At 41.4% G+C, this 17,863-nt stretch overlaps 1 protein-coding gene across 1 annotated transcript in view; it reads left to right on the top strand.

Moving 5' to 3' along the window:
• SEMA5A (semaphorin 5A) overlaps window positions 1–17,863 on the top strand; it is a 349,482-nt gene that overhangs the window by 255,146 nt on the left and 76,473 nt on the right. Inside the window, exon 12 of the mRNA XM_082652404.1 lies at window positions 14,546–14,663. Coding sequence (XP_082508530.1) covers window positions 14,546–14,663 — 118 coding nt within the window. The remainder of the gene's footprint in view (window positions 1–14,545; window positions 14,664–17,863) is intronic.

The raw sequence follows: 17,863 nt of genomic DNA, 5'->3' as shown, positions 1-17,863 counted from the left end.
CAGGAAAACAGGCCTGTGCCATACACAGGTATTTCTGGTGCTGAAATGGGAGTTTCTGGTTTGCAAAGCACGAGGCAATTCACCTTTATCCTGGTGCTCTGCTAGCTCAGCAACTTGTAGGTGCAACTTAGGCAACTAGGTCCTGCATCAGGTCAGGGAGGCCAGGCATCGTCTGCGCACTCATGTCTCCTAGGCAGCTGCACTTGAAGTTCAACCATGAATCCAGGGCATCAACCACCACCAGGCCCAGCCGCCCAGGAGGAGTTGACAGTTCCCCCTTTTTCTTTCAAGGAGAATAAGCCCCTTGCCTGTCTTTATCAGGCTCCTGGGAGGACAAGATTTTACAGTTATATCTAGAGCTGAATCCCCCTGCTGTTTGCTTGTCCACTCGCTCAGAGAAAAGCAGTGAGAGATGATAACTTTATTGTAAACTGGTAGACTGTGGTCCTCTGTGTGCTCACACCCCGAGTGGGTCAGTTTGTATTTGACCCTTAAATATTCCATTAGAGAAAAGAAAATCTAAACATTTCAACCCAAGAGTTTCTCAGGATTTCTCCCCATGTTTCTCTGCTATCTTCCTCTTATAGAAAGATAGGAAGACCTCTCTAACACTCATTGCAGAAAAAAATCCATTTTTAAGGAACTGGTGTCTACATGACCAGATCTCTTTTTTATAAATTATGGAGAAAGATAGTGTTTTTTTTTTTTTTTTTCTGGACAAAAGCAATTTTAACTTTCAAGAAATACGCCTAAAGAAATACACGGCATAGGGACAGGATAACAATTGAGTAACAATAAGTACTCATTTCTTTGTTCAATATATTTTTCATAGTACAATGTAAGTAATTTTGTTATCAGAAAATCATTTTTATAAATGAATTTTGAAGTGTTTAGAAGAGAAATTGAGCTTAACTAAATTACCTGTCTCCTTCAAAATCATATTCACGTTGTTCATTTTTTTGAATATCTGTTTTTCAGTGGCAATGCAGTTTGATATCAATTAAAATGCTTATAAATGATAACAGTTGATACGATTTCCCAAGATTCTTTTACATGTCTGGCACTGCGCCAGATCTTATCCCCACTTTCCTTCATCATTACACCCTGACAGTAAAGTCAAGTATCATCTCTATTTTTCAGAGGAGGAAATGGTGTCTGGGACTTCTGGCATCCTGTCCAAAGTCACATAGCTCATGTGATGTGAAACCCAGGTTCAGAGCCGGACTCTCTGACCCCAAGGCCCAGACTTTATCTTTGGTTCATTGTGTTGCCCCTGGTACAATGAGGACATCATGCTCAGTGGTCAGATTTCAGCAGGGACGAGCCTTTTTTTTTTTTTTTTTTTTTTTTCGATACGCGAGCCTCTCACTGTTGTGGCCTCTCCCATTGCGGAGCAACAGGCTCTGGACGCGCAGGCTCAGCGGCCATGGCTCACAGGCCTAGCCACTCCGCGGCATGTGCAATCTTCCCGGACCGGGGCACGAACCCATGTCCCCTGCATCGGCAGGCAGACTCTCAACCACTGCGCCACCAGGGAAGCCAGGGATGAGCCATTCGATGGCATTTTTCGCGGTGTTCTTGTGAGCCAGAGCTAGTTAGTACCAGGACAGGCTGAACTCAGGTGTACTGACGAGTACTCCCGGCTTCTTCCCATTAGTGCTTGCCTTATCATGCCTGCCACCAGGCTGGGTTAAGGAGACCAAAAAGAGGTTTTGTACCCCTGGGTTACTGTAAAAGGAGTCTCCATTCTCTAGCTGCTCTAGAGGTGACCCTGGACCCAGGAGGGGCTGCAAACAGTGCACACCTGCGCCCTCCACACTGTGCACACATTGAAACTTGGAGCCAACGGCACAGTGTTTTTAACTTCGCGTAGCTGTTTTCCTCGGAAAGCTGTTTGGAAAGAACAATATTTTAAACATATATTTCAGATGAGTTTGACCTCAAAAACTAAGCAGAAAGATTTTGTTTTGATTTTAACCTTTTTTTTTTGCACAATCCATTTAAGAAATAGCCTGGAAAAACTATGCAAATCATAAAACAGCTCATCAGGTTGGATGGTGACTTCTGGGGATGTAGAGTGGGAGAGAAATTTTACCTTTCCTGTGTATCCTTGGCACTCTAAGACTTACTTACCACACGCATGTGTTAGTTTCATGAAATGAATGAATATTTGCTGAATTCTGAAGAAGATGGGAATCTGGAAAGGGCTGCATATGGGTACAGCATGTGAAATGGAAGGTAGGTAAGCTGACACCACCCTCACCTGAGGCCGGTGCCCAGCCAGGGGCTCCCAATAGCAGCGTGAAAGTGGTAAAAGGTCTTCATAGGGATGCACGAGGTGAAGCAGGCAAGAATAGCCACTAACTTAATTCCTACTGATGTAAGTACCAACATAAAGTCATAACTTGCCACTTGGAGGAAAACAGACTGGCCAAGAGCTGATAGAGGTCTTATCTCCCTGCTTCAAGAAGAAAAGAATGATCACAGGACTTGAGCTGCAATAGTCACGTCCAGAAATCAAACTGTTATTCCCCACACCACCACCCCCAAGGAAATAGTGTAACCTTCAGTTAGTCTGGCTGATTGAAGCTCCTCAGGCCTAAGGAAAGGAAAGCTTGGGGAAGTGGTGATGGAAAGGCTTTTGATTTAGACTTTAAAACCATTTTAAGGATTGTGCATTAATTAGATCAGTCGGTTGGCAAACTTTCTCTGTAAAGAACCAGACAGAAGATGTTTAGGCTTCCCAGGCTATAGGGTCTCTCTTGCAGCTGCTCAACTCTGTCCTTGTAGCATGGAAGCAGCCGCAGACCATAGTGAGTGGGTGTGGCTGTGTGTCAGCAAAAGGCACACAGGTTCATCCGGCAAAGGAAGGATTCACTTTTAGATTCAGTCAGTTTATTACTTATGTAGACAACAAAAGTAAGAGCAGAAAAGGTGTCAGTTACCCAGGTCCCTTATCCCACAGATGACACCAAAACAGAAGAGGCCAGATGACAATGCGCGGGAGAACTCGGGCCCCACGCTGCTGAGGAGCTGATTCTGTGCTGCGGTTTTATAGCCTGCAGCTGCCTCCCAGTAGGGGCAAGAGTAGGAGGCAAAAAGCCTTATATCTCATTAGAACCCAGGAGGCGATGAGAAACCATCTCCTGACAGCCTCCCTGGAGCACAGGGAGGTGGGAGGAAAACAGCTTTGTAGCAGGCGCTCATAATCCTCCCATGCGCGTGATCAGGCGGGTCCCAGGGCGCTCTGCCAAAGCTTAGCTTAGCTGTAGTTAAGCTTTGCCCTATGTGGAGACATGAAAAGCCACCAGGGCACCAGGGCCAAGCATTCGCCTACCCTGTGTTTCAGTAAAACTTTAGGGAGCAGGCTGGATTAGGGCCATGCACTGTCATTTGCTGATTCCTGAATTAGATTATTATCGTGTACGCCTTTTGAATGAATGAATGTGCCTTACATCATTACATACACTAATTTTTAAAATTCGGTGTTAAATTACATAAAGTAAGTGTTAAATTACATAGTTTAACTCTAAACCCTAGTTAATTAACAACAGAGCGTTTTCTACTCTTCAGACATTCATATATTCTTTAGTTTCTGTTTGACACCCACCACGATTCTGAGGTAAGATAAACCTGTCAGCTTGTAGTGTTAACATTTTATAGATGAGGGAGCAATCGGAATCAGAGAGAGAATGTCCAAAGAATCATCAGTCAGAAAACAGAAATTAGAATTCTTCCTTCAGCCTTTGGGAATGTGAGCTCCTGAAGGCTGGGCATTGTCTTTCCAGGTTCCGTACAGCCTTCAGCACGTGTCCGGCCTGAGACAGGCTCAGTAAATACTTATCAAATTAACAAATGGACACTCTGCCTCTCCCCTTTCTGTTATTTTTCTTTATAACCTAAAAAGAAAACCTCAATTCTTGTGTAACAGTAAAGCTCCCTTTACAGAAAAGTGCAGTGATATAAAACATTAGCCAAAGGATTGAAAACCCTTCGTCCTTAGGTGTTTATTTTATTTTTGCTTTGCTGTAAAAACTATTTGGAGAGAGAAGGAAAGCTGGGAACTGGAAGATTCATGGCCTGTATATAACATGAGACATGGCTTCTAAATTTTGCTTTATAAAACTGGAGGGAAAGAGGAAACCATTAAGAAAAATACGTTGGCTCCATTTGTGAATGGGTGTCTAGTCATTCTTAGTTCAGTTAGCCTGTAATAAAAAAATTAACACCTCATTAAGAAAACTAGTGTGGAAATGAGATTCCTGCAGGATATTTATTGCTTGAAAGAGCTACAGTTTAAAAGGTGGAGTTAATAGGTTGTCACCTTTATTAATTACATATTCTCTAAAGACAGCATCTGCCTGATGGGAGAAACACAATGTATAGAGAGCAATTGCGGGATTCCCACAAGGTGCCCCAGCAAGACAGCCCTAGCCATTCAGTTATGAATCATATAAACATCAGAAGGACATTTTGAAATGTACCCATTTTACAAAGTAAATATGCTCCCTTCAAAATAAACTTAATATTTCCCTAATCTCAACATCTTGAGTTTTTGTTTGCTTTGGCTTTGGTGTAGCCTCTAACGACTGTGGATTTTCCTTAGTTAATTCACTTATAGTATATTTATTGAATCTTATGTGTACCAAGCACCAAGCCAGGCTCTGAGTGTATGATGATAGATGAGACATCACTGACCCTGTCTTCGCGGGGCTCAGAATCTAATGAGAAATTCTGACATAAATAAAATCTCCCAAATATCTCTTGTGGATTCAAGCCAAAGGGCCTTGGAGTTACCTTAGACTTTATCCCCAAATCGATTTATCATTAAAGTCTGACCCTGGACTCCACTAGGACCTAATCTCCAAGCCTGCCATCGCTGTACAATTATTTTTTTAAGCTATATCTGAATCACAACCAGTGCTCCAATGTTAAATTTCCAATAGTAAGGGAATTAATTACCAAGTTATGATATACTGACTTGGTGGAGTATTCACTCAGTGGGTTATTCTGAAGGCATTAAATGATGACAGTGAAGACATCTGTATGATATGATATTACCTGAAAAAAGCAAGACACGTTATTTGTTTGCCATCATTAATACTGTTTAAAACATAGAAGGAAAAGACCGAAAGTATACATGCCAACATGCTGTTCACAACTCCAAAATACATGCCAACATGCTAATTAAAACTGTGAAATACATGCCAACGTGCTAATCATAGCTGTGAAACACATGCCAACTTGCTTGCTAAATGCATGCCAACATGCTAATTACAACCGTGAAATGCATGCCAACGTGCTAATTACAACCGTGAAATACATGCTAACATGCTAATTGCAACATTGTAAGAGGGGGTCCGAGGTGGGCTTGGGCTGGAACACAGCGTCTTCCAGAAACTCATTAGTTACACCCCCAAGTCCTGGGCGGGGTGGAAAAGGAACAGTCAAAATGTGATACATAGAATATGAACGTGCATGAACTAGACTAGTAAATTAAGAAATGTAAATCATACTACTGTTCTGTAAGAATCAGGGAAAAATGTAGGTTATGTGTGGTGTGACACACAATTTGGGAGGGATTCTCTATTCTAAGGAAAAGAATATCAAATTATAAATACAAACATGACGGAGGCCAATCACAGAATCTTTTTTTTTTCATCTATCAAACATTCTTTGAACAGTTCCAGGCAAGCTTTATTCTGAATGCAGGGAATACAGAGAGAAATCAGATATGGCCGTGGCTTTTTATTTTAATTTTTATTGGAGTATAGTTGATTTACATTGTTGTGCTAGTTTCAGGTGCACAGCAAAGTAAATCAGTTATACATATACATATATCCACTCTTTTTAAGATTCTTGTCCCATATAGGTCATTGCAGAGTACTGAGTAGAGTTCCCTGTGCTATAAGTAGGCCCTTATTAGTTATCTATTTCATTTATAGTAGTGTGTATGTGTCAATCCCAATCTCCCAGTTTATCCCTCCCCCTTCCCCCTTGGTAACCATAAGTTTGTTTTCTACATCTGTGACTCTATTTCTGTTTTGTAAATAAGTTCATTTGTACCATTTTTTAAGATTCCACATATAAGCAATATCACACGATACTTGTCTTTTCTGTGTCTGACTTACTTCACTCAATATAACAGTCTCTAGTTCCATCTGTGTCACCTACAATCACAGAATCCTAAAGGGTCTCATGAAGTAAGGAAGTTCAAGCTTCCTTAGCTTCATGGTAAATCCACCTTTGACAATGATATAAACGTACATATGATCCAGGTGGACAATAAAAGCAAAGAAAATATTTGAGTGCCATCTTGTAGATATGCTATAGCCACCCGACAGTTTCAGGTTCCATTTCCTGTTCAGTTTCCTAAAAGAGCATGTTTCTGTCTTCTAAATGGCAATCCAGATAGTCACTTGGATAAAGTTTTAAAATCAGTACAGTTACCAACCTTTTGTACCTCAGTTGTGTTTGAGAGGCACAACTGAAGGGCTCACGCTGCGAGGTTTCATTATTTAATGTCTACTCTACAGATCTCCTGCTTTTGAGCTCCCAGATTTAACGCTATGTAAAGAACTCCATGGGGAGGCTTGGGCTGCAGCAGTTTTTCTCAGCTCCAGATCCTTGCATCTGAGCGATTCTGAGCAGAAACACCTTGGCTTTTATACCCTGAGCTCCTCCTAAGGTTGTATTTGCAGCCTGGTCCAGTGAATTAACGATTCTTAAGGAAATCGTCATCCCTATGTGTCTGCAAAACAGCTCGCATACGGAAAGATCATGAGCTTTGGATGCAGGTGGATCCTGGATAAGCCTTTGGCTTGGTGTGTGATTATGAGGAGGTTACTCAGTGGGTTACTAGAGCAAAAGACAGAGACCATCTAATGGGTCTGGCAAATAAGAAGAATCCAATATGAGATGGTTCCTCTCCTATGCCGCGTGGGCATTATATTCAGTTCATGTGCGTCCTGCTGAGCCGGTGCTGCCCTCGCGCACATGATTTGCTTTCATTGTCCAGATGGACTTCACGTTGTCTCTGGACCTAACAGGGGGCAAACTAATCTGTTGTGAATTCGTTCTGCCACCTTTAAACAACTTCACATTTTCTGAGAGGTACAGGGCCCGTCAGGCCAGATTCCGCTCCTTGCATTAAGTTATTTACCTCGCTCTGGCCTGTTTGGGCAAATGGATTTTCTGGCGGTTGTGAGACTCTACCTCGAGCACGTTCTGTGTGTAGGTGAGTGATGTCAGCATGGCCCCAGCCAACGGGCAGGGGCGTCTGTCGGTGGGTATTCAGTAATCCCCCATCTCAAGTGAGCAGGTACATATGCATATGAGCGGGGCTGATGGAGGCTGGACAGGGCCGGGTGTGAGGAGAGCCAAGTGCTTACCTTTGCCCATCCCAGTGGTTGGGGAGGGCAACAGAGAATCCAGATGCAAGGTGGGTACCACACGTGCCTCAACTGTTCTGCTGAGAGGGGCGGATGTCCTTCCTGGGGTGGGCTGTGCTCCACAGGAGGACGCCTCGGCCCAAGCCTCACCCACTCAGTCGCAGGCAAACTGCTAAGTCGAGTGAATTATAAGAAGCCAAAATAATAATAATAATAAAAATTTCTCTGGACGTATTGTCCTCTAGGGTTTTGTGTAAAACTTAAGATGGATAACTTGACACTTCGTACAGTCTTCAGGTGTGACTGCTGACCCTTCTACCTCTTCCGTGTCTTCTGATTCTGCCTACTAAACCCTCACGTACAGAAGGGTTTCTCTTGAAGAAACATGAGATGGACAAGAAATAATTGTGTCTTCATTTTTATCCTTGACTGGCTGGAGAGGAGGGTAGACTGAGAGAGTGGACTTGGAGAAACCTACGATTACCTCTAGTTTACAGACAACAGAAGATCAAATACCAGAGTGTAGGCTTTTCCTTGAATGAAGGGGCCAGTGGATGCTTTCCCTCCCGGGCACAGGGACACAGCATTTTCCAAGTCACTTCTGGAAATTACTTCAACATCCCTGAGCTGTGAAGGGCTCATGTTTAGTCTCTGTGCCCCTTTTGTTCCTGAGTACAAGGCTAGACAGGCTGCCTTCCCTGGAGAGCTTCCCTCAGGCGGCAGAATTGGCCTTTCCAGAAAAATTTTGTGTTTGTTCTAGAGAAAAGTCCCCAGTGACTAAGGCCCACCCAGAGGCCAAAGTAAACAGCTCAGGAATCTGGGCAGGAAAATTAGGTGAAATGGGACTGTCCACATCAGAAACCAAAGCTGACTGCAAGTGCTAGATTTCCAGAAAGCATTTTTGTTTTGCTTACTTCAAATGCCCTCTACTTTTTTCACTGTTTTCTTAAACTATCAATTTTCCCATAATGTCTCACTGTAAAATTTTTATATCTACCTAATAAGATTTTTTTTTTTTCTTTTGGCTACATTGGGTCTTCCTTGCTGTGTGTGGGCTTTCTCTAGTTGCAGCGAGCGGGGGCTACTCTTCATTGCGGAGCTCAGGCTCGAGGCATGCAGGCTCATTAGTTGTGGCACGCAGGCTCAGTAGTTGTGGCTCGCGAGCTTAGTTTCTCCACGGCATGTGGGATCTTCCCAGATCAGGGCTCGAACCCATGTCCCCTCCATTGGCAGGCGGATTCTTAACCACTGTGCCACCAGGGAAGTCCCTAAGATTTTAACTAAAAACCGTTTGCTTAATATTACTGGCAGTACAAATGAATTATTTAAATTTGATATTATTTAAATTTGGTATTTGTTTTAAGAGCACTAAGAAACTAATATGAGCAACTCAATAAAAAGTTTAGAAGATAAAGTTGAAGAAGTTTCTCAGAGAGTACAACAAACATAAGTTGATTCTAGAATGCATGAGACTGCTCCTACAGCTTGGGGCTAGAAATAGAGGCACAGTGACGTCACAGCCATGCAGTAAACGTGTATTGAGCACCTACTTCCTACAGTGCACTGCAGTCAGTGATAATTCATACTATAGTCAATATGGAATCACCATCATCTAAGGTTCATTCATAAATAATTCACTTTAACATGTTGGAAAGGATGCATGAAGAACTATAGTTTTTTAAAAAATTATTATTATAATAATCCCTTTTAAAAATTAATTAATAAAAAAAGCAAATTGAAATGTGAAAAAAAAATCCTCATTTAATTTAATCAGTGTAATTTAATGATAAGCCAATAGCAAACAGTTTTTAATATATTAAATGTTAGTGACTAACTGAGTGTAAACATATATTTTTACTGGTAATTGTGTCTTTGCTTACTTGGCATGTGTCCTAACTTTTAAAAATGCTGTTGCAATTGTACTTGTCTCTCAGTTCTTCTTGGGAATTATAAATTCTTCTTCTAGTAGATTTCACTATCTGACACATCCTACTCACCACAGCCAAATTGCCCTTGCTTAAGCAAAACCCCCATATTTTAATCACATCAGTACACTTCTCTGGAATCTTGAGGAAACTTCGACCCAGCCAAGCTGCTCAGCTCACAGGATCATGCCATGTGCACAGGACTCCTTGTTGTCTCTCCTGGAACCACTGTGACCAGGGATGTGTTTCTTATTCAGCCAAACCCCAGCTGCATTCAAAGGCCAGCCTAAATAGCACCTCTTCCTGAAACTCTTCTGGGCCACAGCTCTCTCCTCTGATTCCTATAGCACCGGTTGTCAGGGCTTCTCAATAGTCATTCCTCACTATGACATTGTCAAGCAATGGTCATGAACGTCGTCTTCCCCCCTCACTAGACTGCAAGTTCATTCGTGATCCTTGTGTCTTCAACACATGGCACTGTGCTTGCACATGCAAGTAGCAAAAGAAATCATTGTGAATGGATCCAAACATATAGCTGAAATACTTTGCACCGTTTAATGGAACACGCTGTGGTGTCTCACATCACCTTATTAAATAAAGACTCCGTGGCATTCACAGATTTAGTATTTTTGGTATAGAATGTTTTCAAACACTCCCAGAAATTGACAGCATATATCAATTTGTAATTATGTTATAGATTAAGTAGAATAAGTATATGCAGCCCATCTCAAAAAAACTTTGTTTTTTTCTACCACATGATGGAAGTTAATCCTCAGAACAGCCCAGTGAGGTATTATCCTAGTTTTGCAGAAGAGGAAACTGAAAAAAAAATGTGCTCCAGTTGGATTTACTAATTGAGGGACTTGTGGATGTCTTAGAATGTATTCCTCAGGAAGATTACTGTCTAATTGGAATTTTCCAGTCTTATTTTCAGTAAGGTAATGTTTTTAATGCAACTCAAAGTAAAAGCAGGTCCTGAAGTACATGGTGACATAGCCGTTAAGAATAAGGCAACTGAGATTGTCTTAGGTCTTAAGACACTATTATTCACAAATAGATAAATTGTTCTCTCTCAGTGTCATCACCATGATAATACAAATAAAAATACTGACATTTGACATGTGATCTTTGTGCAGAATTTGGGAAGCACTTTGAAGGTGCAGCACTTACAAGGGAACCTAAATGCTTAGGGAGGGAGGCTTGAGGACTCAGCAGATTCTACACCCCAAACTTCCGCCAAAGCGCCACCTCCATTTATTAGGCGTTTCTTCAAACTCACAAGTTTACTCCCTCCTACACTGTACGCTCTCCCTATGCTGGTCTTCCTGCCGAAATGCTCTGTTTTTGCTGAAAAGTATCACGTCAGTCACTCTGTTCCTCTCGTTGGTCCCAGCTTAACTGGCTCTCCCCATATGTCTCCTCCTCCCCCTTTTGTTTTTTCCTTTGCAACTGGCTGCTAGTATTTATCTGGGCAGTTGTTTAATGTTTATTTCCTTCACTAAGAGGTGAGTTCTTTGGGTACAACTGACTGTGTCAGTTTTGTTTCCTGGTACACCCAGGAAACACTCTCAAAATCAGTTCAAGACAGGTGCTAAGTGTGTGCTGCATAAATGAATGATGGAAATACTTTTGAAATCCCATGTTTAATGAATATGTGTTGTTGATAAGGCAAGAGTTCTTAATATCAGAAATAAACTGACATAATGGCAGTTAGTGTGGCAGAAACAAGCCAGATGAAGTCAGAGATACTTAGATAATCTAATATGCAAGGGGATCATATTCAGTAATTAGCTCCAGCTTTGCAGAAATACAGTGGAAGATTTTAATGAATATACCCATTTATTTCTATTACTCAACAAATAGCGTAACCGCAAACTTTAAAAAGTAAAGGAAGAGGGCTTCCCTGGTGGCGCAGTGGTTGAGAGTCCGCCTGCCGATGCAGGGGTCGCAGGTTCGTTCCCCGGTTCGGGAAGATCCCACATGCCGCGGAGCAGCTGGGCCCGTGAGCCATGGCCGCTGAGCCTGCGCGTCCAGAGGCTGTGCTCCGCAACAGGAGAGGCCACAGCAGTGAGAGGCCCACGTACCACAAAAAACAAAAAAAGTAAAGGAAGAGTTTCTATAAACTGTAATGTCATTAGATTAATTTCCTGTAAGAAAGAAAGTAGTTTATCCTTCTAGAATTAAGGCCTACATCTAAATATGCTTTTGCTCTAAGATACGCTTTCAATAAATGTGTTCTCAAATTAAACCTCAGATTCTGACCAACTTGTTTTCTGAATTCAGATACTTTCAGATACCAGGGCAATATATCACGTGAGAATAATCTAAGGTTCTTAACAAAATAAGAAAAAAATTATTAAAAATATTCATCACACAAAGAGAAACATTTTCAAAGTGGAATAAAGAAAAGCCACTTTCGTGATGGCTCCGTTCATAGGAATTCTGTGATTTTCCACATGATCTCCTTAAGGGACGCAACTTCCAAAAATAGTAAGTTATGATGACTGGTTTTTCTTAAGGTATAATTTAGAATTAAGGTAGAGTTCGTCAGAATGTTCCCCATGGTATGAAACATTTTAAGTGAGGAAAACATATTTAATATAAACGGTATTTTTAATGAACGGGCACTTGTGATTGTAGAGAAGTTTTAGTATTTTAAGTGTAATCTTAAGAATCTACAGAACCATCTGCAGTATCGGAAGAAAGAGACGTTATTACAAACAGCTTTTCATTGAAAACAGCTTAAAATATTCCATGTAACCCTGTGGCGTTGCTTCAGTTCTACAGACAGCTTTGCAAGGGGGAAGCCGCAACGTTAGGGGCTTGGTGGAATTTCCTCGTTTTTGGAAGTTTAAGTTTGTCTCATGGTCATACTGCTTGAATAAGAAACTTGAAACGGAATTCAGGCTTCTTGAATAATTCCCGAAGTGTAGCCTTGCCCTTTTTGGCCCCTGATGGGAAAATGGGATCAAACACGGAGAGGATTCCGATGTGTGATGCGCACCGTGGAATCCAGCAGTGACGCTCGTTCAGTACGACTGGGACTCTGGTCCTGCCTACGCCAGTCAATGCCCTGGAATCGGAAAAGATGAAATTTAAGAACAACCAACGGCAAGAGCACAGCCAGGCTTTCCCAGATAAGGCACCGCTCAGGCTGTAGGCAATCGAATAGCTTTCGAGCTTTGCTTCTGGATCTTCCCTGTAAAAGGCTCTCCTCAGCCCCTGTGGGCGGAGCCTCCTAACCAGGGCCCCTTTGGCGCTGCCGATGTTTGCTCCAATGAACTCTTGAACAGTTTAATCGACCTCAGTTTATCTTTTAACAGGTACAGGGTCACTTGTCAAAAAGTTCCAGTGAGGTTATGGTGACAGGTAACTGTTTCACACTCCTTCCCAGCCCTAGTCCTGCTGTGAGAAGCGCCAGTTTTAACCATTTGAACTTCTTGGGCTGGTTAATACACAATAATTGCATGGTAACTTAATCAGTAATAGTCTGTTGTTGTTGTTGTTGTTGTTGTTGTTTGCGGTATGTGGGCCTCTCACTGTTGTGGCCTCTCCCGTTGCGGAGCACAGGCTCCGGACGCGCAGGCTCAGGGCCATGGCTCACGGGCCCAGCCGCTCCGCGGCATGCGGGAGCTTCCCGGACCGGGGTACGAACCCGTGTCCCCTGCATTGGCAGGCGGACTCTCAACCACTGCGCCACCAGGGAAGCCCTCAGTAATAGTTTTATACCTCTATTGCTTCATTTATTATCTTTACGTGTATCTTCCCCAGCTGTGGAACTTGGACTTCTCCTTTCTCTGCTCCGATTTTTTCGTTTTAAAACGAGAATAAATAGAGTAGCTGATGGAGGTACTCTGTTTAAAGGTTTTATGAGGTTTACATGAGCAAATCGAGGTCCGGTTCTTAGAACAGTGCTTTATGCAAGGTTTACATATTTGATGTGTTAATAGGGGTTTTTAATATCATTAATATTAATGACTTATTGTTACTTCGACTGCCTCCCTGGCCCCATGTTTGATGATTATGCTATGATTTCTAGTCCTACTCTTGGTGGACTGGTAACTCTGTAACAGATTCAGCCCCTTGTAAGTTCTGCCCTAACTCAGAAGACCTTGGCACTTCCGTGCTGAACTCACCTGCCTTCCCTCACAACCCTTTCCTGTACATCTGATCTCTTGACCCTTCAGAGAGAAGGTGTCCAATGTCCTGCATTTCTGTGGGGTCATCTTCTGTGTAATTTTGACTGTCACAGTCATCTCTGTCTGTTTCCTCCCTCCCCACATCTACACTATATTGTGTTTATAACTTAGGGGCTGAAATCTTCATCTAATGATGCCCATGTTGTATATGAACTCTTTCGTTTAGACAAAGCTGAAACAAAATATCTACCATCTACAGTATTTCTGATATAATATGTTGAATATTGTAGACAGGGCTATATTAAACCACTATTAAATTGAAAAATTTAATGCATTTTTAAGCTATGGTACTCAAAAGGAACACTTCTCTATTTTATTAAATTTGAACCAACCACGTTGCAGGGTTTGGGGTGTATTTGTTTGTCCTTGGGCAAATATTAGAAATTTTTGGTGTCTCCTTTTTCTCATCAATAAAGTTAAAATAATAATACCTCCCTCATTAGAGTTGTTTAAATGGTTAAATGACATAATAATTTTATATATCACAGTAGGTATTCAACAAATAATAGCCATTATTAAGGGGATGAAGATGATGATAATGATAGTAGCAATGATGGTGGTGGTGGTGATGATGATGATGATAAATAAAGTGAAAACATTAATACATTCCTATAAAAGTTGTTTCTGTATAAAGGATGCAATCATTTTATATACCACGGTAGATGTTCAACAAAGAGTACCTGTCATTAAGGGGGTGAGGATGATGATGGTGTGATGACAACTAGTATTTTGGAGCCTTGCAAGATTCTGACTCTAGATTGCTCATGACACCAAAAGGCTTCATGTTAGCATGGACAATCATTTGGTTGTCAGCCCTGGATCTTAGAAAAAAATAGATATTTCAAATAAAATTAATTTATTTAATTTTAATTAGATACTTACTGGCGTATGCAGTTAGCTATGTTCTCTACTGTGCAGACGAAAACTTTGTTTCTCATCCCATGTCAAGGCCTAAGAGTCAATTCTTAGCTTGCATCTACGGTACTAGATAAACCTGCCTTTCTCTTGACCCTTTGGTGTGTGTTTCCAGTGCCTGCATTGGGGCCCAGGACCCTTACTGTGGCTGGGATTCGGTGATGAAGAAATGCACGAGCCTGGAGGAGAGCCTGAGCATGATGCAGTGGGAGCAGAGCATCTCCACCTGTCCTGTGAGTGTCCGTGTGTCCAGCTCTGGAAACACTGTCCATGGGAACCAAGCTGTCCTACAATCCTAACCCACGCTTCCGTGGTGTCCATGCATTTTCATATTAGAACCTTCCTCGCAAATCCAGTCTGTGCTCTCTTAACTTTTTCAGCCCCTCCTTGCACGGAGCCACATGGGATCCTGCTGACACCTTACTGTCTGTTTTGAAGAGAAATATCTTAAGAGAGAGCAGTGCTGATTTGAAAATGGGATGCAACATTTCTGTTTTATTCTTGGATTTTTATGTCCAGAGCTTGGTGTGGACTATTTTGCCCTTTGTAGCATTAATAAAATAGCAATTGATAGAATAAACTAAAGGATATTATGATGGAACGCCATGTGGGACAGTCTCCTCACTACTGCTCAGGGTCACAAAAAGTCCTGGGAGAAACAGCCTAATGTACATTCCCACAGGGAACCCTGCAGAATAGGGAGAAATTCCCCTGTGTTTAGAGCCGGACTCTGAATCCAAGAAAACAGATTTCACACTTTCCTTTGCCAATTTATTTGTTTGCATCCTCACTTATAGGATCCAGCCTTTCTTCCCCTTTGTCTTCAGAGCCCTCAATCAAGTCATTCCAAGTCTCTTTCTGTTCTCAGAGAACATGAACAACAGCTATTAACTTCAATATATTTGAAAATTTAGTAAGTCCCTTGGCTGTCACATCACTGCTGATCTCCATGCTGTCATTTCTGGCCGCACCTCTGCAAGACAGAGGTGAGAAGGCAAGGGACACAGGCTGTTATTTTAAATCCGTGCTGTTCCTTCTGTTCAGAACTGCCTGAGGCGTCTGAACAGTCTGTCCATTTCTTATGAAGGAACCTGCACTTTCCATTATCTGAGCCACGTGTCAGGAAGCCTGTCCTTAAGTTTGTAAGTGAGAAAATCAGGCAGAGTGTCATGAGGGAGGCAAGGGCTATTAAATCAGTGTTGTTCCCCAAATGTTGGCAGGAGATCTAGGCCTTTCGCTGCAGAGCGGGTGTGTCACCACATCCAGGCTCTGAGCAAAGCCTTGCAGTGGGGTTAGCTGCTACTCCTTTGGGTTATTTAGCTTTGGATCTCTGAATTTAGAAGCAGACTTTTCTGTGGTGTCTTGTGAAACTGGTTAAAACATGCCACTGTCTGTGTGAAGTTCCTTCTTAATGTCTGCAACACACTTTTAAAGCACAAGGTGTTCACCTTAAATTCTTTGCAGCTAAAGAAAACACAAAGTGCGCTGTCTGAAATGTACCTCTAAAGTTCAGACACACACTTTAGAAGAATCAGCGCATCTTCTTGTAGATGTTTGACCTTAGAGTTTTAATGGTAAAAAAAAAAGGCGGAAGATAATAGCAGTTCTTCTCAAGCAGTAAAGCCATTGGTCCAGGACTCAAGGCTGTTTTAGTGGATATCTGGGACATGCTTAGTTACACAAGGGGAAATACACACTCATCCACTTAGTTTATAACAAGTACGTCTTGTATGTTTCTGCGGTCAGAAAATGAAAGACCTGGTATTTAAGAAGCGACAGGAGGGTTATCACTAAAGTGGCTTCTTTCTGCTGAGAGGACAGCTTCTGTTATAAACTCAGGGAAGGTCAGAGGGCGATGTGGACCTGCGCTGGTTTCACAGCTGCCCCTCCACTATCTCTTTTTAAAAAAATGTAGTTGAGACGTGATCTCTGATTCGCTGTCCCTAAACCATACATAACAAGGTCTTTTTTTCTTCTGGTTTGAGGTGATTTCATTATACAAAACCATCTCTGTCATTTCATGCAGTGTAATTTGTCATTTATCAAGATATACTCCTGATAAGAATATGCAAAGCATTTGACAACGGACAATAAATTTTATCACTTTGAGCAAACCACAGGAAAGAAAAACATATTTTTTCTGACTTATATAAGTTACCAGATAGAAAATGGGAAATCCCATATTACCCAAATATTGTTTTAATTATACATCCATTTCAAAAAATCTCTTAGAAAGAAATGAGTTAGATGAAATGATTAGCATTAATATAGAGCAGACTTAGAGAAGTATTTTTAGAAGCTATTAAAATAGTAATTTGCTTCTATATTATTCTTTTTTTTTAATTTTTGACTGAAATGGAAGAAAGGCTTGACTTTATGGAGCAGAGTAAAGACAGAGAACTATTTTCCACTTAAAGATCCTTATTTAAAAATGTTTATGGATTTCTTTTGTCCAGGAGACAGGGCAATAGTTGACCGACATATTGGTTAACATTCTCTTTTCTTATATTATTGTAATTAAAAACATTGTTCTCGGTTTAAGAGATTTGAAGTACTCAAGCAAGATCTAAATTTACATACCTAGCGTGATTCAAATAATATATCCGTCCTGCATAACTTGCAATATTGCTTAACAAGGATAGCATAATCTTAAAAATCTACCTGGGCTTTATTTATGCGTGAATGTCATCCACACCCTGTGTGGACATAAGGTTATTAGCATACCATATCATACAATGAGTCTCTATTCCAAAATACGTCGTACAGTGACTAGCAAAATACATAGACCCAATAAGCACCTAAATGTGTTAAAATAACAGATTCTTCCCTGGCTACTGTGTAATTATCATCTTTGGAGTGAAAGGAGAATTTAGCAGTGATTAAGCCCAGAGCCCTTTATTTAGATGCCAGTACCATAGACCAGAGACTAAAGGGTTTACACAAGATTCTGAAACTACACTGAGAAAGAAATCGACTTAAATCCAGTACTTCTGACATTATTCCTAGTCTACAAGATGATGTAATTCCCAGCTGTCAACGTCTTCCAAAGCAGTGGCTGATCAGTGGACTCAGTGCTTGGTGACCCATTAGTCATCGGCATATTATGTTCATATAGCCTGAGAGGTATCACCAAAATCAACTGTAAAAGAAGGAAAAGGGAATTGAGGTTAACTGGGTGTTTTGATCATGTGCTCGGTGCCGTGTTAGGCAACTTTCAGTGGAGTATCTCATTTAATGTTCATGATGTTATTGCTTCCATTTTGTCTCATAGATGGAAGAAGTGGGATTCAGAGGCAATAAAGATTACCTCTATTCACCCATCTTGCGGAGGCCACACAGAGTTCCATCTTAGTTCTCTTCAAAGGTGCTATCTTCCCTTCATGTACTTCATTTATACAGATAGACTTAAGGAAAATATTAAGTTGATGTCATA

The sequence above is a fragment of the Grampus griseus genome (assembly GCF_964374135.1).
Source record: "Grampus griseus genome assembly, chromosome: 3".
NCBI lineage: Eukaryota > Metazoa > Chordata > Mammalia > Artiodactyla > Delphinidae > Grampus > Grampus griseus.
This window is presented reverse-complemented; position numbering and strand designations above follow the sequence as displayed.